General features: G+C 39.3%; 1 protein-coding gene across 1 annotated transcript in view; it reads left to right on the top strand.

The window, feature by feature from the left end:
• Window positions 1-7,346: 7,346 nt before the first annotated feature.
• DHX9 (DExH-box helicase 9) overlaps window positions 7,347-27,282 on the top strand; it is a 52,242-nt gene continuing 32,306 nt past the window's right edge. The window contains exons 1-3 of the mRNA XM_039252981.1: window positions 7,347-7,464; window positions 10,079-10,211; window positions 11,081-11,221. Coding sequence (XP_039108912.1) covers window positions 10,101-10,211; window positions 11,081-11,221 — 252 coding nt within the window. The 5' untranslated portion in view covers window positions 7,347-7,464; window positions 10,079-10,100. The remainder of the gene's footprint in view (window positions 7,465-10,078; window positions 10,212-11,080; window positions 11,222-27,282) is intronic.

The raw sequence follows: 27,282 nt of genomic DNA, 5'->3' as shown, positions 1-27,282 counted from the left end.
GCCATTGACCATTGACTTAAAACTCTTCAACTTAGCATCATAAAATTTGTTTACTCTTCCTAAGAGCAAATAGGACCACAGTCTTTTTAATGTTCTACCAAGAATGTGACCACAGATGGGGCGCCTGGGTGGCTCAGTCAGTTGAGCGTCCGACTTCGGCTTAGGTCATGATCTCACAGTTCGTGGGTTCAAGCCCCGTGTGGGGCTCTGTGCTGACAGCCAGCTCAGAGCCTGGAGCCTGTTTCAGATTCTGTGTCTCTCTCTCTCTCTGACCCTCCCCTGCTCATGCTGGCTCTCTCTCTCTCTCTGTCTCTCTCTCTCTCTCCTCTCTCTCTCTCTCAGAAATAAATAAAACATTTAAAAAAAATTTTTTTTTAAAATGTGACCACAGAAATGTGAGATAAAAACCAAGTGTTGAGTTAAGCCACTAAGTTTATACTTGTTATGTAGCAATAGAAAACTAAATTTTAAGACAGTTTTGTGGAAATGATACCTTAAATCTACATTCTCTTTTTCTTTAGTCTCTGAATTTCTTCTTGAAAAAAGCTGCCCAAGGTCTTTTATATTCTTTCAAATCATAATCAGAAGACTCAACTATTTCTAAGGCCTCATTATTGATGACAGTTGGATTAAAGGCTACAGGGCTGGGGCCACATTTCAATACAGTTATTAAATAGTGCTTCGATGGACTTCTAATACTGCAAGCAGTTTAAAGGAGTGTGGTTTCCCCATTGCAAACTAAAACTAAAACTAAACATAGAGGGGCCAAAGACTTAATCAAGAATGTCCATAGCAACTCTTTTCACTTTAGCCAAAACTAGAAATTACTCAAATGCCCATCATCAGGAGAATGGATAAACAAATTGTAGGATATTAATAAAATGGAGTACTAACAGTAATAAAAAGTACTGCTAGATCTAACAATATGGATGAATCTCAAAAGTATTACATTGAGTGAAATAAGCCAGATCCAGAACAGAACATACTACATGATGCCACTTTTATGAAGTTGAAGAACAAGCAACACTGTTGTGATAAAAGTGAGAATGGTAGTTACCGCTGAGAAAGGACACAGGATAACTATCTGGATGATAGCAAAGGTCAATATCTGGATTTGGGTGGTAATTCTATTGGTGTACACATAGGTTAAAAAAAAGGGAGGGGGCTGTACATTTAAGGGTTGATCATCTTTACATATGTAAATACCTCAATTAAAAGATAGGGGCCACAATTAACTGAATTAATTATGCATGAAATTTTGGGGCAAGTTCTTTCATTCTGGTCTGTATATAATTGAAAGCATGGTGATCTGTACACCCTCTTGAGATAGTTCAGGAAAGACCATGCTTGTGGCCCACAGTCAGGAGAATCACAGAGCTTTCTTACAGCGGATTGACTAAAAATGGATCAGAAGGAATGAAATAAAATGTAAAAACGATGGCCACCAGGTCTGCTTCCAAGGGAGAAATTAGGATCATGAGGGGAAATAAAACCATTTATTCCCCAACATCCTCTCCTCCAAAATGTCCACAGACGTGCCACAGACCTTTCTTACTAAGAGCTTAGGCCTTTACCATAATTAGCCTTGGCCTGTGGTAGAGTTTCTCCTCCAAGATGTCTTGTCTTTAACTGATAATCTTTGGATCTGCTCGGCCAGGTAGATCATGGGCTCAAGGCACTTTGAGGACAGAGACACTGTAGTGTTTCAAACTTTATCTAGCCCTACATGACTTGTTACCTCTTCTCCTCCTTACAAGGGGATATAAGAGTCTGTAATGTTCTTCTCCATATCCTCACATGGCTGTCTTCTTGTGTGCCATTCAGATGTTAGCTTAAATATTACCTTCTTGAAAATGATATTTTTAACCATCCAGGTTTAAAATAGCCACCCAGTCCAATTCTATCTCAGCATTATATTTAATTTTTTGCATAGCATTTGTTACCAGTGAATATTTTATTCGCATACATATTTATTGTCTGTCTGCTAAAACGCAAGCTTTCAATCAAGCTGTGGCTTTACGTCTTCATTGGTTTTAGGGAGTACTGCTTCAAATATTGCTTTTCCTCCATGCTATCTATCTTTTACTTTTGAAACTTTAATTTTGTGTACAACAGACCTTTTCACGATGTTCCACTCATCTTTTAAGTTCTTTCATGTGTTTATCATTTGTTTTTCTCTGCAAAGTCAATCTGGATATTTTCTATTGATTTATTTCCAATCTGTGAATTCTCTTTCCTGATATGTACAATCTATTAACTCACTGAGTTCTGAATTTCAGTAATTTCTGTTTTCACTTCTAAAATTTCTATTTGATACTTCTCACTTATGCCAGCTCTCTGTAAATTATCTCCAATGTTTTCATCTATTTTTCCTTTTTTAAAAAGTTTATTTAGATACAGACAGAGACAGCATAAGTGGGGAAGGGGCAGAGAGAGAGGGAGAAGAAAGAGAATCCCAGGCAGGCTCTACATCGTCAGCACAGAGCCCAACACAGGGCTCAAACTCACAAAACTGTGAGATCATAACCTGAGCTGAAACTGAGAGTCTACGCTCAACCAACTGCACCACTCAGGTGCCCCCATCTATTTTCTTGAATGTATTAATCACAATTTTTATAAAGTCTGATGATTTCAGCATCGATCATTTATGGGAGTGTTTCTGTTATTTTTTTTCTTTTTTTAAAGTTAAAAAAATATTTTAAGTCTATTCATGCATCCATTCTGACAGAGACAGAGAGAGTGAGCAGGGGAGGGGCAGAGAGGGGGCAGAGAGAATCTCAAGACTGATATGGGGCTCAAACTCATGTGAGATCATGACTTGAGCTTAAACCAAGAGTTGGACACTTTTTTTAAAAAAATTTTTTATTATTTTTTTATTTTTTATTATTTCTAGGAGAGAGAAAGAGAGAGACAGCGTGAGCAGGGGAGGGTCAGAGAGAGAGGGAGTCACAGACTGAAACAGGCTCCAGACTCCAAGCTGGCAGTCAGCACAGAGCCCGGTGCGGGGCTCGAACCCACGAACCGCGATATCATGACCTAAGCGAAAGTCGGACGCTTAACCGACTAAGCCACCCAGGCGCCCCAAGAGTTGGACACTTAACTGACTGAGCCACCCAGACACCCCATCTTATTTTTTCCTCTTGATTTTCAGTAATTTGGCCTGTCTTCAGTAACTTTACCTGTAGACTTTTTTTTTTTAATTTGGAAGATTCTATAAAAAAATTTTTACAAGTTACAGGGTATTTTGCCAGAAGAAGAGGACAGAGCACTTTGGTCCAATGAATAAGTGAGACGATTCAAGGCTGGTTTTCATTCTCCTGAGTTTGTCCTTCCTTTTAGAATGTACCTCTGCAGGGGGCATCAGATGAAAGCCTGGCCTGTCTTCCTTGGTCCAAGTTTTGTCTCTCTAGTACATAAGGCTCTCTAGCTTTTCAGCCTCATAGCCTCTGTTTTCTATTTGGCTTCTTCATCTTTTGCCCCAGGCAGCTTAGTTAGGAATCTGCAAATGCATCGGAAGTGCAAAGTGACTCAAAAGCTCTGCTCTTCCCTCTTCCCCAGGATTGTAGCTTCTCAGATATTAGCTGCCTTGAATCTAATGCTTCAAATAGAGGTCTTGTTTTGATTTTTTTTTCCCTTCAGATTTTGGAGTTATTTTTGGCAGGAGAGTTGGTCTGATAAAAGCTACTCTATCACACTACACAAAAGTCATCTCTAAATGCCAGCTCTATGAGAAAAGGATGTCATTTTTCTTATTTATGGCTATTTCCTCTAGAACAGTGGCTAGTACAAAAAAAAAGGAGCCTTCAATAAACATTTATTTTAATTAATATAAGAATTAGACCCTATATCTGTCCTTGACATTGGTATCACTTACAGTCCTGCATATCTATCCAAGGGGATCTAGAAGGATTGATGTTTTCCTTTTAATATAATCCCTTAATCACAACACCCCCCAGCAATAAACATCCATTCTAATGTGTTTAATGCGTATCTTTAAAAAATTTTTTTTGCAAAACATCTAATGCCATTTTATTTTATTTTTTTAATTTTATTTATTTATTTTGAGGGTGGGGAAGGGCAGAAAGAGGGAGAAACAAAATCCAAAGCAGGCTCTGTGCTATTAGCCTAACACAGGATTTGAACCCACCAACTGTGAGATCATGACTTGAGCCGAGATCAAGAGACAGACGCTCAACTGACTGAGCCACCCAGGCACCCCTAGGGTCATTTTAAATTGACATAGATGCTGTTATATAACTTATTTTGTTCCTTTTTCTTTTCGCTAACCCTGTACCTTAAGTTCCAATTCATTTCTTCTGGTGGTTGCCTCGGATTCCATGGTTAACATCCACTGCATTTTACCTGATCTCATGCTTCCCTGAGTTCGAGCCCTGCATCACGCTCTGTGTTGATGGCTCAGAGCTTGGAGCCTGCTTCAGATTCTGTGTCTCCCTCTCTCTTTCTGCCATTTCCTTACTCATGCTCTGTTTCTCTCTCAAAAATAAACATTAAAAAATTTTTAAAGTTTATTTATTTATTTTGAGAGAGAGAGAGAGGGGCCATGTACAAGTCAGGGGAGAAGCAGAGAGAGAAGGAGAGAAAGAATCCTAAGCAGGCTCTGTGCAGTGCAGAGCCTAACGTGCAGCTTGACCCACAAACCATGAGATCATGACCTGAGCTAAGATCAAGAGTCAAACACTTAACCAACTGAGCCACCCAGGTGCCGCTAAGGGGATGATTTTTTCTATATCTTCCTCTCAACCTATCTGACATCCAAGTTCTGTGGATGCACTTGTGAGGTGGCAGACAAGTTTGGCCCACAGGATAACTTGGACTGTACACCATCCTGGAATGCAGAGAGCACCCAACTTGTCTTAATCTTTGGGTTTTGCTTTTGTATCCAGCACTTTCACTTCTTTTACCCTTTTATATGTTCTTAATGTAAACCTACCAATTTTAACATAATTTATTTGGAAGTGAAAAGGGCATAATGATGCTGGGAGGACCCTGAAGACAAGAACCCTAGCCTATTCAGCATTATAGGCCACTTCCTAAGACGCTCAAGTCAAGCTACCCCAGCTATCAGGAAGTCTCTATGAGCATTTTTAAAAAGAACAAAACAAACAAAAACTTCATTCCTGTCTGGATGTAACATCGTATATGGTAGTAGTACAAGAGTGTTGAAGGGTACAAGTATCATTGGTGTTCCCAAGTTACGAGAGGGTTCAAACTTCACCACCAGACTTCCTCAAGAGTCATAATAACCCTACTTAAATCCCACTTCTGGTCCCTGGTGTTCTTCCATTCCCCAACTCCCAACCTTCTGCCTACCTGAGAAACAGAGGAAGAGTGAAGAACCAAAACATTCTGCCTCATTTCTTATCATCCATTTTAACTATAGGTGTTGCTAAGAACCATCTCATTCTCATTCTCTGGCAGAAACTTTGCCTCAGCCCATTGGGTTGGCAGAAATAGCAAATGACCTGAGAATCTTTGGTGGGGGTTTCCCCCCCATACATACCACAGGTTGAATTTAATACATATTTTCATAGTCTTTATTTTCTACTAAACTCAGGAACCAAGTCAATGCTTTCAGAAGTTATTTCTAGGTGATAAACTTAAAAATTAAAAAAACTGAAAAATAACTTTAAAAAGGTAAATCTGAAATATTAAGTAGTCCAGTCACACTGCTCTATCCTGCTTTGCTAACCCCTGTAGTCTTCTAGATAGTCATACACTGGAAACATCCAGTTGTTGTAGTGAAATCTGACCACACTGTACTTCTGGAGCAGGTTTCGAAGCTTCATTTACAAATGTGAAGATGTTGGAGGGTGATAGTTGCCAACAGCAACCTACAAAGGTAATGCTAGTTATGGTCCCCAATCCACTTGGGACTCTAGGTCTCAGGAGCAGAGCAAGCCCCAAATTAAGAACCAACTTAATAACAAAATTCTTCATAATCATTGGAAGCTAAAGATCCACCTCTGAAATTTTTATTTATACTTAACCTGTTGTCATTTTTACTGTACTCATTATCTAGTACAAAACATTTGCAATCCATGTGTGATCCTTCAGTTTCCCTTATCATAAATGTCAGGCAACTGCTACATTAAGCGCCCTGAAAGGTCCAAAGAAATAAAAAAGATTAAGGTCTGCTCTGAATGATTTTACTCTTAATTGAAGAGAGCAAACATATGAAGAAAAGAAAGAATAAATGCTAAACTTATTCTAACTGTAGGAGCAACAGAGTTTTAGAGGAATTGATCACTATGAGCTAGAAGAATTAAGAAAAAAAGCAATAGGGACACCAGGGTGGCTCAGTCGATTAGGCCTCAGACTTCAGCTCAGGTCATGATATTGCAGTTGGTGAGCTGAGCTCCCCATTGAGCTCTGTGCTTACTGACAGCTTGAAGCCTGGAGCCTGCTTTGGATTCTGTGCCTCTCTCTGCCCTTTCCCCACTGGAGTTCTCTCTCTCTCTCTCTCTCTGAAAAATACATAAACTTTAAAAAGGAAAAAGAAAAGAGGTGAAAAATGAGAATGGATAAGGTATGATGGGCCCATACAATTGATTAGTCTGGAGTCTCTGGAACAACCCCAACTGGAAATATTTTTTGTATCGTTGCCTTCATGGGAAGCACTAGAGTTCAAAAATGTAACAACGACTACTACAATATTTAAGAATACAAACTAGTCCAAAGACTCTGAAGACAAAAGGTTATCCAATTTAAGCAAAAACAACCTTGCATGTTTTAACCACTCATTAAGCTGGTTTTTACTGAGCACTTATGATTTGCCCCACACACTGCAGTGAGTGCCCTCAGCTAGCCAGGCTGGTTTCCTGCCTTCACTGAGCTTATTTCTTTCGGGAGACATCTGCATTAGAGTATCTGAATCACTACAATAACAACAGCTTCTGAACACGTACTATGTCCCAGGTACTGCGCTAAACCCCCTTCATATATATGCCATCTCACTTAATCATCTATAAAGGCAGCGCCTAAGATTCCCAGTTCTGTCTTCGAGGAAGACATCCACCTGTCTTCTACCATTTATCTGTCATCTACTGGAGGTCCTATGATAGAGGCTATGAAACATTTTGCTGCATCAAAATGCTACAGATCCTCAACTCTCAAAAACGTTCAAAAGTGGGTAGCACCGTACCGGAAAAATTGTGGCTAGGGCGCCGCAGGCCCAGGGCAGATCAAATCTCCCTGGTGACCGGACGCTACCCGGGGCGAGGGAGCTGCAGCCCCGCCCCCCCTTGGGGCGCCCTCAGGCCCAAGCTCGTTTCCTGCGCATGCGTACGCGCACTGGCCCCGCCCCACTGGCGACGGCGTCGGAGCCATTTCGCCGCCGCCTCCGAGCGAGTTGCGGTGTGTTTCCCGGGTGTCTCTCTGAGGAAGGCCGCGGCTGCGGACGGTCCTAAGAGGGCTGTGCTTTCTGGCACCAGGAGGAGAACGCCGGTAGGGAAGAGACGTCCTTGCCACCCGTTAGGGGCGTGGGACCCCGCGCTCCTGTAGCCGGGCTTTGTTGCGAAGCGCGGGCGGCGGTGGGGGATGGGGGAAGGGGCGAGGCGATCGCCGGGTTCCCGGATTGCGGATTGCACGCGGCTCGCCGCACCACGCTTGCGCTGTCCGGGTCCGCTTTGTGCACCAGTCTTTCCCCCAGCGACGGCCAGTCCTGTGTCCGAAGCGGCCCAGTTCCTCTTCCTCCGGTCTGCGCGTGGCGGTGGCGCTGTTGCCGCCTATTGTAAGGAAGTGGGGGGGGCGGATCACGGGGCGGTGAGCCCGCCATGATGCCGCCACACACACTCCGGGCCCTTCATTCATTGTGGCCGCAAATACCGGGCGCTGTCCCGCGGTCTGGGTGGTAGGGCCGTAAACACGTGGGGCACAGTCTATACTACTACCGCAGGGAGGTTTCGGTAGTGGAAGGCAACGGGAAAAAAAAAAAAAAAAAGGTCTTTGCAGGTTTCGGTAAAATGACCCGAGAAAATGGGAGGCGGTGTCATGGGAGAAAGCTGCTTTCATTAGGGTGGCAAGGGAAAGCGTTTCGGAGGAGGTAGACGTTTGAGCTATCTCGGCCCTTAGGTTGAGAATGCGTCAGCTATGAAGATTAGGAGGAAAAGAATTGCCGAGTTAGAAGGGATTAGTTAGCGCTTGAGAGCAGAGATTGGGAAGAAACAAAGGGTCTGGATATGGTGAGACGGTATTAAGAGAATGGGTTTTATGGCCAGGGTGGAAGCGGGGATCTAGACCTCTGAGACCTAGGACGTCATTGCAGTACTCCAGGGGTGCGGTAGCGACGGCAAGGGTTGGAGAGAAGCGAATGGATTGCAAACGTATTTTGGAGGCAGAAATTGCGTAGTCAGGAGGCAGACTACCTGGCTTGGAATTCTGGGTCTCCCGGTTAGGAGCTTTGTCTTCTCCAGGGCAGGGTATTCTTTGTCTCGGTTTATTCATCCGCAAAGAAAGATAATAAATACAGTCTTATCTGTACAAATATCGTAAGGGTTAAGGAAGGTAGTTCGTGTAGATGATCCTTTACGGTCTGGCGCATGCTGAGTTCTCTACAACGGGTAACTATGGAGGATCTTGCGGGAGCGTATGACTCTCAGATGGCGGTGCCATTTTAGGATATGGAAACAGTTAGGCCAAGGGGAGGAGGAACAGATTTGGGGAGGAAACGTAAATTCTGATTTGACTGAGATGTCGAGTTAGCATATGCGCATTAGTGCGGCAGTTGGATGAACTTGGTTTTGGAGCTTAAATAAGAGAAAAGAGTAAATTTTCAGGGTATATTTGGGCATCATTAAAGTATAGTTAACGTTGAATATAATGGAGTCAGATGAGACTGCTAGGGAGGAAGGAATTTGATAGTGTAGTCCTTCATATTTCATGTTATTCATTCACCCTGAGGGCTTATTTTTTTTTTAATTATTCAAGGGTGGAATTTACAGATAGACCTCATGAGCGTTCCACAGCTTTTCATTCAACAGGATTTCCCCAGGGTTAGCTTGTGGCTACAGAATAAACAACTTTGTACAGGGGTCAAGTGTTATGACGTTAGATTTAGGTACTAACAAAATGCACTGAACATTAACAAGAAAGGTGTAATGCTAGTAATAGGGTTTTTTCTCACAGCAAACTAGTTTTATTTTCTCTAGATCTAAATTTGGTCTCAGGTACAGTATCTTTTAATTTAGAATCAGATTTTAGACTCCTAGGCTTCATAACTTTTTGCTCTGTTTATAAACTGGGTTTAGAGGGAGAGTGCCAACATGGATGTTGTACTTCAAGAAAACTTAATATCCCCAAATTTTAATGAATAACAAGGCCTAAAGGAGAGATTTGGTGCTTAAGTTAACAGTACCGAATTCTTAGTGTAATATATAGTATATAACTCTGAGGACAGTGTACTAGGAGACATTCTTCAGAATGAGAGTAAACTGATTTATGACAAACTGATTGAGACCATTTCTTTTTTTTTTTTTTAAATCTTTTTTTGAGACAGAGACAGAGCATTAGCAGGGGAGGGGCAGAGAGAGAGGGAGACAAGGAATCTGATACAGGCTCCAGGCTCTGAGCTGCCAGCACAGAACTCTTCGGGGGGTTCGAACCCATGAACCGCGCGAGATCATGGACCTGAGCCCAAGTCGGGCGCTTAACCGACTGGGCCACCCAGGCGCCCTGAAACCATTTTCTTAATATAGTAGTTTGGTTTGAATTTATGCCTCCACAGTGGGTGACTTAGAAAAGTTACCTAAACGTTCTATATCCCAATTTCTTCCTATGTAGAAAATGTTTAGTATATAATTTTATCTGCCATTGAGGATTAAGTGAGTTAAAATGTAGAACATAGGCCTTTCATAAAATGTAGTTTAAATCGTGTAGTTTGTTATCGTGCTCTTTCATATAGCATGTCATAGACCTTCTGTTAAAATTTTGTTATATGCAGTTTTAATAGTAGCAAGACAGAATATCCTGTATTTAACCTAGGTTTTGAGTTCATTCCAGTTACTGGTTATTTCTAGTGTTTGCTCTTAGAAATAATGCAGTTTAACTTTCGTTTTTTTAGGTCCGAAGAAGACTTCTGAATCATGGGTGATGTGAAGAATTTTCTGTATGCCTGGTGTGGCAAAAGGAAGATGACCCCATCCTATGAAATTAGAGCAGTGGGGAACAAAAACAGGCAAAAATTCATGTGTGAGGTACTACAGAATAGTTTCCATTTATGTGATTTTTTAAAAATTAAAAAAAAATTTTTTTAAATGTTTATTTTTGAAAGGCAGAGACAGAGCTCGATGGGGGAGAAGGGACAGAGAGAAAGGGAGACACAGAATATGAAGCAGGCTCCAGGCTTTGAGCACAAATCCCAACACGGGGCTCAAACCCAGGAACCGTGAGAACATAACCTGAGCTGACACTCAGCCAACTGAGTCACCTGGGCGCCCCTATTTATGTGATTTTTTTTTTCAGGCTTATTTTGGTGTTAAGAGAACAGTGTTTCCTGTTTGGAAATGATAATATTGTCACTTGCCTGCTGTTTTATTATAAGTCATTTTCATGTGAGCATTACTTTTAAAACATAAAACAATCTGATAGGTAAATTCTAGCAAGAATATGGGTCCTTCTTAACTGACACAGTGCCAGTAGTGCAGGTAGAAAAGTAAAGTCAGCTGTTTGTGGTTTTACTAATTCCTGTAGAAAGTAGAGCAATTCTTGATTGCTTCAGGTCAAATCAGTTAAAATAAATGCAAATGGAGAACTTGTTCTTGGGTCTTATAAAATCAGATTTTAACGTGGAACATTCTGTTACATGAGAAGAGAATAACAGCCACAAAAAGTAATAGATTTTAGATTAGTTTATCATTGGAAAATACAATTGAAGTTTTTTTTTTAAAATAAGTCAGCCTATGAATTCCCTGTATATGTTATTTTTAGTGTTTTTATAGAGTATATCTTCAACATTTAACTGTTACCCCTTAATTCGTAATTGAATTATGATTTTTCTAAATCCCAGAGTTACCTGGGTCAGTCTTTTTTTTAATGCCTTTTTTTTAATTCCTGACCGTTAAAGGTTCGAGTGGAAGGTTTTAATTATACTGGCATGGGCAATTCCACCAATAAAAAAGATGCACAGAGCAATGCTGCCAGAGATTTTGTTAACTATTTGGTTCGGATAAATGAAGTAAAGAGTGAAGAAGTCCCAGCTGTTGGGGTAAGTACTCAAGGCCCAGCACTTGAAACGTATGTTACAAGGTCATGCCTTGTCTATATTGTACCACTAGATAAATTGGAGAATTTTTTATTACATGCCATATGGAGACATGGGGTGATGATTTTTCAGCGTTTTCAATATATTAATATGTTCGTTAGTGAACTTTAGAATCTTGTTTTCTTAGAGCACTGGGATGTGTTCCTAAGATTTGGATTTCATTCTCATTATGTACCTTACTTGTAGGCTTTGGAAACTCCTTTAATCTATGTATCTTGTGGCTTTATATATTTTATTCCTTCATAAACTAATTTTCAGAGCCTGTTGTGCTTTGTGTACTTCCAGAGATAACATTTTAAACAATACTTTAAGACACTGTTTACTCCCATTGACAGTTCTTTATTACAGCAGAGAGAAAATTGTTTCGTGAAATGACATATCATTCTTACGATTTTTGATACAATGATAATTTTAATTATATTATGTAATTATGCAACATAGACTCCTGTCTAGTACTGATTTGAAGAAATAAACGGTTTAAAAATGAAAATTTTAATTTTTATTAAAGTAGAATTGACACTATCAAAAGATTCATATCATGATTTACAGTAAATACCTAAGGTAGCTTAAATGAAATATTCAGCCTTTATAAGACTTACAGAAATAATATATATATTGATTTCAGCAATTTATTGTCACTGTGTTTGTATTTTGATTTGTTTGTAAAGGTTAATATATATGTTTTATTTCCATCTCATTCTGACCCAGAAGTTAGAAGACTTACTTTCTAGTATATTGTACTACTAGATAATTGCAGAATTGTATAACATTGGTTAGTCAGTCTGTAAAATGAAGAGATTAGAGGAGACGATCTTGAAGATTTCTTTCCACCTATGAAAAGAATGTTGCACATATCTTTCTGAAAATTTGAAACATTGTCATCTTCTCTGTTATGACCTATTCTGTATCTTTTAGTCTCTTCCTCTCTCTCAAAGTGTAAGTCTGCTGGTTGCGGATTCTTGTTAATTTTCCTTCTTTATTATTTTTTTAAATGTTTGTTTATTTTTGAGGGAGGAGACAGGATGCGAAGCAGGCTCCATGCTATCAATGCAGAGCTTAATATGGGGCTCAAACTCAAACTGCGAGATCACTTAACCTCTGAGCCACCCAGATGCCCCTTAATTTTCTTTTATGTGAAAGTTTTTTCATTTTACTGTCTCTCTTGCATATATAGTGCTGAATGTATAATTCTGGGGTGCCAGTTTTCTTTCAGCACTTTCAAGCTCCATTGTTTCCTTCCCCTGTTTGATGATAAGTCAGTTATAATCAAATCATTTCCTCCTATATGTAATGTGTTATTTTCTTTGGTAGTCTTTATTTGGTTCCCAGCAGTTTGACTATGATGTCATATATGAGTACATACGGTTTTCTTTGTACTTAAATTTTTTTTATGTTTATTCTTTTTTTTTTTTTTGAGTCAGAGAGACAGAGACAGTGTTAGTGGGGGAGGGGCAGAGAGAGGAGACAGAATTTGAAGCAGGCTCCAGGCTCTGAGCAATCAGCAGAGCCCAGCGGAGGGCTTGAACTCACAAACTGTGAGATCATGACCTGAGCTCAAGTCCGTTGCTTAACTGACTGAAGCACCCAAGCGCCCCTGGTTTTCTTTGTACCTAATCCTGCTTGGGATTTGCTGAAATTCTTGAATCTATAAATTTGTCTTTTATCAAACTTGGGGAATCTTTGGCTATTATTTTTTCAAATTTTTTTTCTTTCTCATTTTTTTTCTCTGCTACTTTTGGGACTCATTATATTATCCCAAGGGTCCCTGAGGCTCTTTGCTTTTTTCTGTTCTTCGGATTGAATGACTTCTATTGATTATCTTCAAGTTCACTTATTTTTTTCTCTGTCAACTCCATTTTGCTGTTAATTAGTTCATCCAGTGAACTTTTCATACATTGTCTTTCATTTCTAGAATTATCAGGCAGTTAATTTCTTTTAACAAATTTTATTCTGTGGTGGCATTTCTTATTTCATTCGTGGTAAGCATATGTTCATAATATGAATGTGAATTTCCTTTATGTTATTGAGCATAGTTATAATAGCTGCTTTACAATTTTTGACTACAAATTCTAACATCTGGGCCTAGTTGGGATCTTTTGAGTATATTTTCTCTTGAGGTTTGTTCACCTTGTTCTCTGTGTATGTCAAGTAATTTTGGATTATATCTTGGTCATTGTGATAATCATGTTGTAGATATTCTATTTAATGTTACATTTCTTGAAAGATACTGATTTTGTTGTTGTGCTGTCAATTTGGCTGAAACTCAATCTACAAACACTATATTTTAGGTAACTGCTCAAATCGCTCTTGAGTTTTCTGATCCATGCTAGGTAGCTTAGAGTCTATCCTGTACATGTGTTGTTCAGGGGTTAGCCAATGATTTGGGCAGAATTTGTACACAGAATTTGAGATTCTTTCTTTTCCTTTCTAGGATTGTCTCACTTTCTAGAAGTGTTTGTTTCCCCAAGCTCATATTGTCTGATTATTCAGGCCAGAAAGACTGGGGAGTTTTAGCTGCTTCACATGGTCTTCCCTTAGGCTAAAAGCCATAACAAACACAAATTACAGCCTTTGCTGTTCCTGGGTTTCTCATTTCCCGTCATCTCCAGAATCTGCCAGTTTTTGTTCACATTTTAGCACCTGCATATATTCATAGGGGTCTTTGGGGTTTGGGGGGATTTCTTTTTGTATTTTTTCGCCCTGGATTTCATGTTATCTGCAGGAAAGCCAGTCTAGTCTATGCATTTGCCACTTTATCTCTGACTTCCTCTTTTCTAGCTACACTGGCTTTCTTGACATTCCTCAATCTTCCAGCACCTTTCTACCTCAAGACTTCTGTATTTCTTATTCCTTTTATTGTTTCATTTTTCTGAATAGCACTTACTAACTTCTAACCCAGTGCTTGTCAGCCGAAGGTGATGTTGTCCCCAAGGGATATTTGGCAATGTGTAGAGTCATTTTAGTTGTTACAACTGGGAGGAGGTGTCAGCAATACTGACATATAGTAGATAGAGGCCAGGGATGCTACCAAACATCCTACAATATACAAGATAGGCCCCTACAACAAAGAATTGACCAGCCTAAAACGTCAGTCATAAAGGTATGTACAAAATGTCTCTTCATACAAGAGAGTATGAAAAACTCACTTTTAACCTAATTTTCCCCGACCTTCATATGAGAACAGAAGGTCACATGGGCAGGATTTTTATCTGCTTTTTTAGTTCATTGTTGTGTCCGCAGCATTAGAATAGTTCTGGTCTGTACAGCAGGCACTTACTAAAGTTTTTTGGTTGAATGAGTGAATGATGAATGGGCAGACTTGGAAAAAGGCCATACATATAACAAGCCAGTTTCTACTTCGAGCTACCACCTTTATCTCACCTCTTCATCCTTGCCAAATCCTTGTTCATGTCACTTATTTCATCTAGTATTTGCCCATTCATTGCACAAATTGCTCTTGCCAAAAGTGGCCTATTTGTAAATGCAAGTGATACTTTTAAAATGGGGGAGGGAGAAATTTCAAATGTGTATAGAAGTTGGGGTGCCTGGGTGGCTCAGTCGGTTAAGCTTCTGACTTCAGCTCAAATGTGTATAGAAGTAAGAATAGCATTACAAACTCATGTTGTCATAATCCAATTGGAATACTTTTCACGTAGCTTCTCTACTTTCTTTCTTCCAGATTATTTTGAAGCAGATTTATCTGTTACTAGTTCAGTTTGTATCTCTAAAAGATAATCCTTTTAAAGAACATAACAATTTCGTTATCATGCCTTAAAATTTTTATTTATTTACTTTCAGGGGGAGAAAAAGAGTTATTGCGAGAAGGGCAGGGTAGGGAGAGATAATCCTGAGCAGGCTCCACACTCCATGAGGAGCCTGCTGCAAGGCTCCATCCCAGGACGCTGGGATCATGATCTGAGCCAAAATCAAGGGTCAGACACTTAACTGACTGAGACACCCAAGCACCCCAAACCTAAAAAATTTTAAGACTTATTTCTTAATGTCCTCAGACATCGAGTTAGTATTCAGATTTTCCTGATTATTTCATAAGTCCATTTTTTACAGTTAAATCATGCTCCAAATGATGTCCTTATACTGCAAGTGATTGATACTTCTTTTAATCACCCTCTTTCTCATTTTCCTTTGCAATTTGTTGAAGAAAGCACATCATTTACTCTTAATTTTGTAAAACATTTCTCTGCCCCGTTTTCCATAATTGGTAGTTAGATCTAGAGACTTGATTAGACTCAGATTGGATTGGAGTGGAAGTGCAAGAACAAGAAAACACCAGAGGTAATGTTCTGTACTCTGTGAGGCTATCAGGAGGAGATACATAATGTTGTGATATTAGCAGGGGGTGATGATCGCTCTGATTTCATTAGCAGTTTCCTTTGATTTTTAGCTGGAATACTTTATAAAAAGAAACCTCTCGTCAATAATTTAGTCACACCAAGTTACAAGTTAGACAGGGAAAGTGAGATAAATGTTTTATAAATATCAGTTAAGTCCTTCTGTTCTAACAAGTGGTTTAATTTAATTAAATCCAGTGTTTCCTTACTGGTTTCTCTCTGGATAATTATCCAATGATATAAGTGGGTATTAAAGTTCCTTACTATAATTGTACTGTTACCTTTCTCTTTTACATCTGTTAATATTTACTTTATATATTTTGGTGCTTCTATGTTGGGTACCTAAATATTTACAAATGCTTCATCTTCTTGTATAATGACCCTTTTATCATGATATAACACCCTTTATTTCCTCTTATTATACTCTGTTTCAAAGTGTATTTTGTCAGGTTGATACCCCAGACACACAAAAATGTTTGTTTACATTGCATGGGGTATGTTTTTCTATCCCTTCACTTTCACTCTGTGTACTTACATCTAAAGAGTATCTCTTGGATCACTTCTGACTAGCTGCCATCTTGCTCCCCCGTCCCACCCCATGTGTGCACCTAATTGCAGCTTGTCCCCTGGAGACCCTCTGACCCCAGCCCTAGTCTTCCCCATAGTCCCATTTCTACTCCAGCAAGATGAAAGAAGCCAGCATGAACCAGGAGAAACGCGCCAGTGCAAGCACAGGTGTGCATTGGTGGGAAAGCAACTGCTTACCAAAAGAAAGTGGTTCATAAAACGGCTACAGCAGATGATAAAAAACTTCAGTACTCCTTAAAGAAGTTAGGAGTAAACAATATCTCTGTTACTGAAGAAGTGAATATGTTCACAAACCAAGGAACAGTGACTTTGTTTAACAACCCTAAAGTTTAGGCATCTTGCAGGAACACTTTTACCATTATAGGCCATGTGTAGACAAAGTAGCTGACAGAAATGCTACCCAGTATCTTAAACCAACTTGGTGCAGATAGTCTGACTAGTTCAAGAAGACGGGCTGGAGCTCTGCCCAGTGTGTGGATGGAAAAGCACTACCTGCCATTAGAGAGGATGATGATGAAGTTCTAGATTTTAATGGAGAATTTTGATAAAATTTCCCAAGTATGAAGCAAATTCAATTGAGTCAACTTCTGACTCAGTTTTTTATCAAGAAGATAAAAGTTGAAGTTACTGGGAGCTGCTATTTTGTATTCTGACTGCTTTTTAAAATTTTGTTCATGGATCTGACAAAATCTACATCTCTAATATTTTTAAGCCCAAGCCCCTTGGACACTGCTGTGCTCTTTTTAGTTTTTGCTTATTTATACACAATTCATTCCTTGCAGCTAATTAAAGCTGAAGAAGCCTGGGGATAAAGTTTGAAACAGGTTAATAAAGTTCCTTGCCTAGTAAAAAATATTAAAAATAACAACATAAAGTATTGTATCTCTTGTAGACATAATATAGATGGTTCATGTTCTTTCATCCATTAAGCCACTCTGTGTTTTGATTGGAGAATTTAATCCATTTACGTTTAAAATAATTATGGATAGGTGTGTGCTTATTGTCATTCTGTTAATTGTTTTCTAGCTGTTCCTCTAGTTTCTGTTTTACTTTTATTGCTTTCCCTTTATCCTCTGTGTATTTCAGATTTTTGCTTTGATTACTTTTATGCTTACATGTAACAATATATATCTACAGTCTGTCTTAAGTCAGTAACTTAAGTTCTAAAGTTCAACATTTTTACTCCCTTCACCACATTTTATGTATTAAAAATTTTTTATATATTTATTCATTTTTGAGAGACAGGGCAGAGTGTGAGTGGAGGAGGGGCAGAGAGAGAAGGAGACACAGAATCTGAAGCAGGCTCCAGGCCCTGAGATGTCAGCACAGAGCCTGATGCAGGGCTCAAATCCACAAACTGAGATAATGACCTGAGCTGAAGTCAACACTCAACTGACTGAGCCTTCCAGGCACCCTGCACATTTCATATTTTTGATATAACATTTTACATCTTTTTATTTTGTGTATCATTCAACTAATTAACATTTCTTCAATTTGTTTCTTTTTGCTGCTCTAATTGGGTGAGTTCCACTGCCTTGGCTTTGAGTTGACTGATCCTTTTTCATCTGGTCTGTAACCCCTCTACTGTATTTTTCAGTTCAGTTATTGTATTTTTCAGCTCTGTGACTTCTCTAATTGGTACTTATATTTTCCATCTCTTTGAAGTTTTGTGTTCATTCTTCTCCCCAGTTTGAAGAGTATGTTTATGGCCATTATTTTAAAGTCTTTATCAGGTAAATTACATAGTTCCATTTCATTAAGGTTTCATCTTGTTCTTTTGGCACGTTCTCCTGTGTCTTCATTTTGCCTCACTATGTTGGCTCCTATACAATAGATGAAACAACTTCTCCCAACTCTTGAAGGAGTGACTTTGTGTAGGAAATGAACTTTTCATTTAGCCCTGGCCCAACTCTTGATTGTTTCTCAAACCTCTGTGCTTGACCAAGCAGCCAGTTTGTTTTTTTTAATATATTTTTTTTATGTTTTATTTATTTATAGGAGAGAGAGAGAGACAGCGTGAGCAGGGGAGGGTCAGAGAGAGGGAGTCACAGACTGAAACAGGCTCCAGGCTCTGAGCTGGCAGTCAGCACAGAGCCCGACGCGGGGCTCGAACCCACGAACCGCGAGATCATGACCTAAGCGAAAGTCGGACGCTTAACCGACTTAAGGCACCCAGGCGCCCCAGTATTTTTAATAGCTCCTAATAGTTGAGGATATGTTGAGACCTAGCTCTCAGTGTCCCGGAGGGTAGGATTTCAGCACCAAGATTCAGGCACACTAAAAGCCATACCCTCAGGCAACAGCTTCTAAAAGTAATGCAAATGTATATATTTCTGAGGTGCCAAAAGCATAAGCCCTGCTGAACACCAGAGCCAGATAATCTGGGGGTGGTGTTCCCGGGGCAGTGTTTGCAAATTTTGGGGCTTCAGTCGAGTGTATAATCTCTTTTCTGGGAAATACCAGCAAGCTGGAGCAAGGCAGAGGGAGAGCACGAAGATGGCGTCCATGGCATACATTCCTTCAGAGCATCTCCATAGCCAGTGTGTGCCAAACCTGAAGCCTCTCCCTCTGTCTGGAGCTTCAGGACAAGCAAAGTGACCTTCACAGAAAGATGGGGTGTGCCTCAGTCCACTGTACCGTGCCTTGAGGACGGTAGCCTGCCAAGAACTGCTGTTCTGATTGACCCCCTCCTATAGGGCCCAAGAATGCAAAGCCCTACTGGTCACCAGAGCAGGGTGTTCAAGAGGCATTCCTGGGTGTTAGCTACAAAAACCAGACACATGTAAAGCTTCCCTTCAGGAGACACTGGCATTCTGGAACACAGCAGAAGGAGAGCATGAAGATAGTGCCATCTCTCAGAGGTCTCTGGAAAAGGATTACAGTCAGCCCCTAGATGCCTCTTTCATTAGAAGCCTCTTCCTTGGGCCGCAGTCAGGATGATTAGCTAGTAGGCCTCCTTTACAGACAGACTACACTCCTGGGTCTTTTGCCACTTATGAGTGTAGTAGCTGTTCAAGAATGGTCTCCAGCAAGCTTACTCAGTATCTCTGAAACCACTATAACATTGTGTGTCAATGCTACTCAAAAATATTAAAAAGAAAGAACTCTTTTTCTTTTGATTACAGACTTGTAAGACCTAGGAGCATAAGCTGCACTGGGCACCTTAGTGAGCGAGGCAATGTAGAGGTGTCCTCTGGCAGCAGTCATGAAATTTGGGGCCACAGACAAGTTTTTGAGCTCCTTTCTGAGTAATGCTGATTATTACAGTCCTTTGTGACAAGGAACACAAGCTTCCCTGGCCTCCAGAGCTGGGTGATCAAGAGGCATCCCCTGTGCAACAGCCACAAAAATTGAGGCACTAGGCATATGTAAAAGGTTCTTTCATGGGAGGTACTAATGCTCTGAAGCCTGCAAAGATAGCACCTACTGGTTTCCATTCCTGGGTAGCATTCCAGCAGATTTCTACATGCCTACCACTCGGGCCAAGATTTTAATGCAAGCAGGTTCCTCCTCACTTTAACTGGGTGCAGTTGGCTGCTTCTGAGTTGAGCATTGGGGCAGATGAGTCCAAGTACACAAGCCCTTTAAGAGGCATTTTACAGATCACTACCATTTGCTGGGTCTTGGAATATGAGATCTCTCGGGGTTTTTTTGTTTTTGTTTTTTGTTTTTTAGAGAAAGCATGAGCAGGAGAGTGGGGTGGGGACCAGGGTCGGGGCGGGGGGTGGGGGGGAGAAGATCCTAATGCGCATCTGGGCTGCTACCATAATTTGGCTATTGTAAATAAACCTGCGGTTAACATAGGGATGCATGTATCCTTTCAAATTAGTGTTTTTATATTCTTTGGGTAAATACCTAGTAGTACAGTTACTGGATTACTAGTTCTATTTTTAATCTTTTGAGGAACCTCCATATTGTCTTCCACAGCGGCTACACCAGTTTGCATTCCCACCAACAGTGCAAGAGGGTTCCCATTTCTCCACATCCTCACCAACACTTGTTGTTTCTTGTGTTTTTGATTTTGGCCATTCTGATAAGTGCAAGGTGATAACTTACTGTGGTTTTGACTTGCATCTCCTTGATGATGAGTGACAGTGACGTTGAGCATCTTTTCATATGTCTTTTGGCCATCTGGATGTCCTCTGCCCATTTTTTAATTAGACTGTATGTTTTTTGGGTGTTGAGTTGTAGCAGTTCTTTATATAGGGATTCTTCATTTGCAGATATCTTCTCTCCTATTCCATAGGTTGTCTTTTAGTTTTGTTGATTGTTTTCTTTGCTGTACAGAAGCTTTTTGTTTTTATTTATTAATTTATTAAATTTTTAGTTACTTAAAGGTGTTTTTTGGTTTTTTTAGTTTATTTATTTTGAGAGAGAGAGTGAGTACATGTGCCTGCAAGTGTGGGAGGGGCGGAGAGAGAATCCCAGGCAGGTTTTGCACTGTGAGTGCAGAGCTCAAATTCACAAGCTGTGATATCATGACCTGAGCTGAATTCAGATGCTTAACTGACTGAGCCACCCAGGTTCCCCCAGAACTTTTTATTTTGATGTAGTCCTAATAGTTTACTTTGCTTTTATTTCCCTTGCCTCAAGAGACATCTAGAAAAGTGTTGCTATGGCTGATATGAGACACATCAGTGCCTGTGTTCCCTTACAGGATTTTATGGTTTCTAGTCTCACATTTAGGTCTTCAGTTCATTCTGGGTTTTTGTATATGGTGTGAGAAAGTGGTCCAGTTTCATTCTTAATGCATGTAGTTGACCGATTCTACCAACACCATTTGTTGAAGAGATGGTCTTTTTCCCCGTTGCATTTTCTTTCCTGCTTTGTTGAAGATTGACCATCTACGTGAGGGTTTGTTTCTGGGTTTTCTGTTCTGTTCTATTGATCTCTGTGTCTGTTTTTGTGCCAGTACCATACTGTTCTGACTACTGCCACTCTGTAATATAACTTGGAGTCTGGAATTGTGATTACTACCACTCTGCAGTGTAACTTGAAGTCTGGAATTGTGATACCTCCAGCTTTGTTTTCTGTTTCAAGATTGCTTCGGCTATTAGTCTTTTGAAATTCTGTGTGAATTTCAGGACTGTTTGTTCTAGCTCTTTGAAAAATGCTGTAGGCATTTTGATAGGGATTAGATTTATCTGTAGATTGCTTTGGTTAGTATAGACATTTTAATAATATTTATTCTTCCAGTCTATGAGCATGGAATATATTTTTTTCTTCGTGTCTTCAGTTTCTTTCATCAGTGTTTTATAGTTTTCAGGGTACAGGTTTTTCACCTCTTTGGTTAGGTTTATTCCTAGTTAATCTTATTTTTGGTGCAGTCGTAAATGGGGTCGTTTTATTAATTTCTGTTTGTGCTGCTTCATTGTTAGTGTATAGAGATGCAACGGATTTCTGCATATTGATTTTGTATCCTGCAACGTTCCTGAACTCTTCTAGAAGTCTTTTTGGTGGAATCTTCAGGGTTTTCTATCTGTGTGCCATACTGTCATCTGCAAATAGTCAAAGTTTTACTCTTCCTTTCCAATCTAGATGCCTTTTATTTCTTTTTGTTGTTTGATTGCTGTGACTAGGATTTTTAGTACTATGTTGAATAAAAGTGGGGAGAGTAAACATTTTGTCTTGTCCTTGACTTTGGGGAGAAAGCTGTCAGTTTTTCACCATTGAGTATGATGTTAGCTGTGGGTTTTTCATATGTGGCTTTTATTGTGTTGAGATGTATTCCCTCTAAACCTACTTGATTGAGGGTTTTTATCGTGAATTGATATTGTGCTTTGTCAAATGCTCTTTCTGTTTCTGTTGAAATGATTATCTGGTTTTTATCTTTTCTTATTGATGTAATGTATCTCTTTGATTGATTTGTGAATATTGAACCACCCTTGCATCCCGGGAAAAAAATCCCACTCGATTGTGGTGAATAATATTTTTAATGTATTGTTGAATTTGGTTTGATAGTATTTTGTTGAGGATTTTTGCTTCTGTGTCCATCAAAAATACTGGCCTGTAGTTGTCTTTTTTGTAGTGTCCTTATCTGGTTTTGGTATCAGGGTGACACTGGCCTCATTGAATGAATTTGGAGGTTTTCCTTCTATTTTTTGGAATAGTTTGAGAATAGGTATTAACTCTTCTTTAAATGGAATTTAAATCTGATGGAATTCACCTGTGAAGCTATCTGGTCCTGGACTTTTGTTTGTTGGGAGTTTTTTTTATTACTGATTCGGTTTCCTTGCTGGTAATCATTTTGTTGACATTTTCTGTTTCTTCCTGCTTTAGTTTTGGAAGGTTTATGTTTCTAGAAATGTATCCATTTCTTCCAGTTTGTCTAATTTGTTGACATAAAAAGTATAATATTCTCTTACAGTTGTATTTCTGTGGTAGTGTTATTTGGCCTCTTTGATCTGTGATTTTGTTTGAGTCCTTTCTCTTATTTCCTTGGTAAGTCTGGGTAGAAGCTTATCAATTTTATTTACCTTTTCAAAGAAGCAGTATCTGGTTTCATTGATCTGTTTTATTGTTTTTTAGTTTCTATATTTCTGTTCTAATCTTATTCCTCCCTTCTGCTGGTTATAAGTTTTCTTTGTTGTCCTTTTTCTAGCTCCTCTAAATGTTAAGATTAGGTTGTTGATTTGAGATTTCTCTTGCTTCTTGAGGTAGGTCTCTGTTGCTATAAATTATACTTCCTTAGAACGGCTTTTGCTGCATCTCAGGCTTTGGACTATTGTGTTTTCATTATTGATTTTTTTTTTCCTTGTGGTTGATTTTTAGTTTTATAGTATTGTGGTCAAAAGATTTGCATGGTATGATGACTTCGATCTTTTTCAATTTGTTGAGACTTATTTTGTGACCTAATGTGATCTATTCTGGAGAATGTTCGTGTGCCCTTGAAAAGAATGTGTATTCTGCTGTTTTGGGATAGAATGTTCTGAATATATCCAATCCATCTGGTGTAATGTGTCTTTCATAGCTGCTGTTTCCTTCTTGATTTCCTTTTTGGATGATCTGTCCATCAGTGTAAGTGGGGTGTTAAATCCCCTACTATTATTGTTTTACTGTTGATTAGTGCCTCTGTTTTAACTTTTATGTATTTAGGTGCTCCCATGTTGGGTACATAAATGTTATATCTTGTTGGATTGTCCCCTTTATTACCATATACTGTCCTTTTTTTTTTTTTGTCTCTTGGTACAGTCTTTGTTTTAAAGTATGTTTTGTCTAGGGGCACCTTGGTGGCTCAGTCAGTAAGCCTCTGACTTCGGCTCAGGTCATGATCTCAATAGTTTGTGAGTTTGAGCCCCACATCAGCCTCACTGCTGTCTGTGCAGAGCCCACTTGAGATCCTTCACCTCCTCCCCCCACCCCTCCCATATGTGTGCTCTCTCTCTCAAAAATCATAATAAACTTTTTTTTGTCTGACATAAGTATTGGCTACTTGGTCTTTTTTTTTTCCTTTCTTTCTTTTGACATCTAAATATTTTTCCACCCCCTCACTTCCAATCTGTAGGTGTGTTTAGATCTGAAATGAGTCTCTTGTAGGCAGCAAATATATGGATTGTTTTTTCTTAATTCACTCTGTTACCCTGTGCCTTTTGATTGGAATGTTTGGTCCACTTAACATTCAAATTATGATAGGTGTTGCCATTTTTTAACTTGTTGTTTTTGTAGGTTTTCCTTTCTTTCATGGTTTGCTGGGTTTCTTCTGTGATATACTTAAGATTGTTTTCTCTTTATTCTTTGTATACCTATTAGTGGTTTTTGATTTGTAGTTGCCATATATCTTCTGCATATAGTAGTCTGTATTAAGTTGGTGGTTGCTTATGTTCCCACCCCCTTCTTTACTCCTTTTCCCCTCCCACATTTTATGTATACATTGTCATATTTTACATCTTTTTATTTTCTGAATCCTTTGATTTTTTTTTTTCTTTTAATATTTTTATTTATTTCTAGGAGAGAGAGAGACAGCGTGAGCAGGGGAGGGTCAGAGAGAGAGGGAGACACAGACTCCGAAACAGGCTCCAGGTTCTGAGCTGGCAGTCAGCACAGAGCCCGACGCGGGGCTCGAACCCACGAACCGCGAGATCATGACCTAAGCGAAAGTCGGACGCTTAACCAACTAAGCCACCCAGGCACCCCAGAATCCTTTGATTTCTTTACAGAAATACTCTTCACTGGTTTTGTGTTTCCTACTTTTCATACTTCACTTATGTATGGTCTTTCCACTCTGAGAGTTCTCTTTAGTATTTCTTGTAGGGCTCACTTAGTGGTCTTGAACTCCGGTTTTTGTTTTTCTGAAGGAACTCAATCTCTCCTTCTGTTCCAAATGATAGCCTTGCTTGGTAGAATATTCTTGGTTGTAGATATTTTTCCTTTCCAGCATTTTGAATACATCATGCCAGTCCCTTCAGGCTGCCAAAAATTCTGCTTAAAAATCTACTAATAATCTTACGGGGTTTCCCTTGTATGTACCTGTCTTTTCTCTTGTTGCTTTTATTTTTTTTCTTTATCTCTACTTTTTGCCATGTTGATGGTTGTGTCTTAGTGTGGACTTCCTTTGGTTGATTTTGTTGGGGATCTCTGTGTCTCCTGGATCTATATATGTTTCCTTCCCCAGATTAAGGAAATTTTCAGCTATTATTTCTTCAAATGAATTTTCTACCCCCTTTTCTCTCTCTCTTTCTGGGTTCCTTATAATACAATGTTGTTATGCTTGATGGAGTCATTGAGTTCCCTGAGTCTATTCTCATTTTGCAGAATTCTTTTTTCTCTCATTTATTCACCTTGATTACTTTCCCTTCCTCCGTTTGCTAGTTAATTTTTTTCCTCTACTTCTTCCATCCTGCTATTTAGTCCATCTTCATATTTGATTCGTTCTATTTTATGTTTTTAAGCTCTTTCATAAGGGTCTCACTGATGTCTTGCATTCTTTTCTCCAGGTAGTATCTCTATCAGGCATGTTACTTACACTTGTTTTGCTTAGGTCTCTTGTTGTGGTTTTGTCCTTTTCTTTTATTTGTGACATGTTCTTCTGTCTCCTCATGTTGCCTAATTCTTTGTGTCTGTTTCTGTGTGTTAGGCGAGTCAGATATGTCTCTTGATCTTGAAAGTAGTGGACAGGATGTGTACTTTTAACAAGGAGACACTGGTCATCCTCCACAAGGGACTCCCACTGTCACAGAGACCAAGTTGGCCAGGCCCACTCCAAAAGTGTAGAGACAGGTGGTTAAAACCCTCTTTCCCTCTACCTTCATCTTCATTGATGAAGAACTTAAAAAGAAAAATCCTTCCTGTTCAGTTCACGCTGCTCTAACAAAGTACCGTAGACTGGGTAGCTTATAAATAACAGAAACATATTTCTCACACTTCTGAAGGTTGGAAAGTATAAGTTCTAGGTTCTGGCTGATTCAGTGTCTGGTGAGGCTCTCCTCTCACTGTATCCTCCTCACATGGTGGAAAAAGCAAAGAGAGCTCTCTCTTTTTTTAAATAAGGCACCAATCCCTTTCATGCCCCCCAACCTAATCACTTTCCAAAGGCTGTGCCTCCTAATACTGTCACATTGGAGGTTAAGATTTAAAAATACTAATTTGGGGCAGACAGAAGCATTCCATACATAACATTCTTCATCACTGAAAAACAGGAAGTTATCCCACCTAAACACCTCAATTCTTGAGGAAAAGGTTTTTTTTTAAGTTTACTTAGATAGAGAATGAGGTAGAACAGAATTTTGGACCTGAAGTGGGCAAGGTGGTGGAAAGAAGGGCAAATTGGCAACAGTGCTGCCCACTGTTTTAGTTTTTTTTCCCCTGAGACTTGGCTGTTAGAGCCTCCCTAGAATAAACTGCACTGTGCCTTCATAGCCCTAACCTTGGAAAAACATTGTGCCTCAAACTATGTGCTATCTGTATAAGATAAAGAAATCTTCCAATTAGAAAGATTGAAAGTAAAGACAACAGTAAAGCTATATTAGGCAAAAGAAGTACAAAATAAATAGGAGTAACAATATTAATTTCAAAATAAACTTTGAGAAAGCAGAAAAAACAAATAGTTCACAATGTGCCAATCCCCTCCTACTATTAGAAGGGCTAATGTATATACTGGCAACACTAAAACGGTAATGTGAGAAAGTAGCAAAGGGACCAAAAAAAATCTTAAACATTAGGAAATTAAACACTTGGTTCTGAATGAAAGTTAAAAATTACAGACTGTTGGGGCACCTGAGTTGCTCAGTCGTTTAAGCATCTGACTTTGGCTCAGGTCATGATCTCAGTTTGTGAGTTCCAGCCCCACATCGGGCTCTCTGCTGACAGCTTGGAGCCTGGAGCCTGCTTTAGATTCTGTGTGCCCCTTGCTCTCCTCACCTTCCCTGTTGACTCTCTGTCTCTGTCTCCCTCTCAAAAAAAAACACACATTAAAATTTTTTTTTAAAAAATTACACTGTTTAGGTTAACAATGTCAGAACTTGTGGAAGGCCAGAGGAATTGTTATTTATTCAAAGGAACATCAAATACTTGTATTATTGCATAAGTAAGTTTTTTAAATGTGCAATCCAGTAATTTTCAGATCAGGAAAATTGAACAGATCTAGAGTACGAAGAAATTAATAAAGATCAGAAATTGTAGAATTAAAAGTGATGAGTAAAAATTTTAAATAACCCTTTGTAAAAGATAAGTAGTTCATCCCAAGGTTAATTAAGAAAATACTAAATACTGTAGATTCATGCTCCTTTATCAAAAACACATGTGCTTAGGTGGGTTTGAGAATTTGTATTGTTTCATATTTTAGAAAAGTAATTTGGTGCACATACCATAGCTCGTATGATACCTCTAGCACATCTGAAGCAAACCCCGTATTCAAATTTTCTTGCTATATCACGTTAATGAGTTTTATAGGAGAAAAATACTCATTGGTTTACTCATTGGTTGACTTAGTAGAGGTTTAAAAAAAAGCATTTGATGGGGTGCCTGGGTGGCTCAGTCGCTTAAGCGTCCAGCTTTGGCTCAGGTCATGATCTCGTGGTTCGTGGGTTCTAGCCCTGCGTCGGGCTCTGTGCTGACAGCCAGCTCAGAGCC

The sequence above is a fragment of the Hyaena hyaena genome, unplaced genomic scaffold, assembly GCF_003009895.1.
Source record: "Hyaena hyaena isolate Hyena2069 unplaced genomic scaffold, ASM300989v1 scaffold_439, whole genome shotgun sequence".
NCBI lineage: Eukaryota > Metazoa > Chordata > Mammalia > Carnivora > Hyaenidae > Hyaena > Hyaena hyaena.
This window is presented reverse-complemented; position numbering and strand designations above follow the sequence as displayed.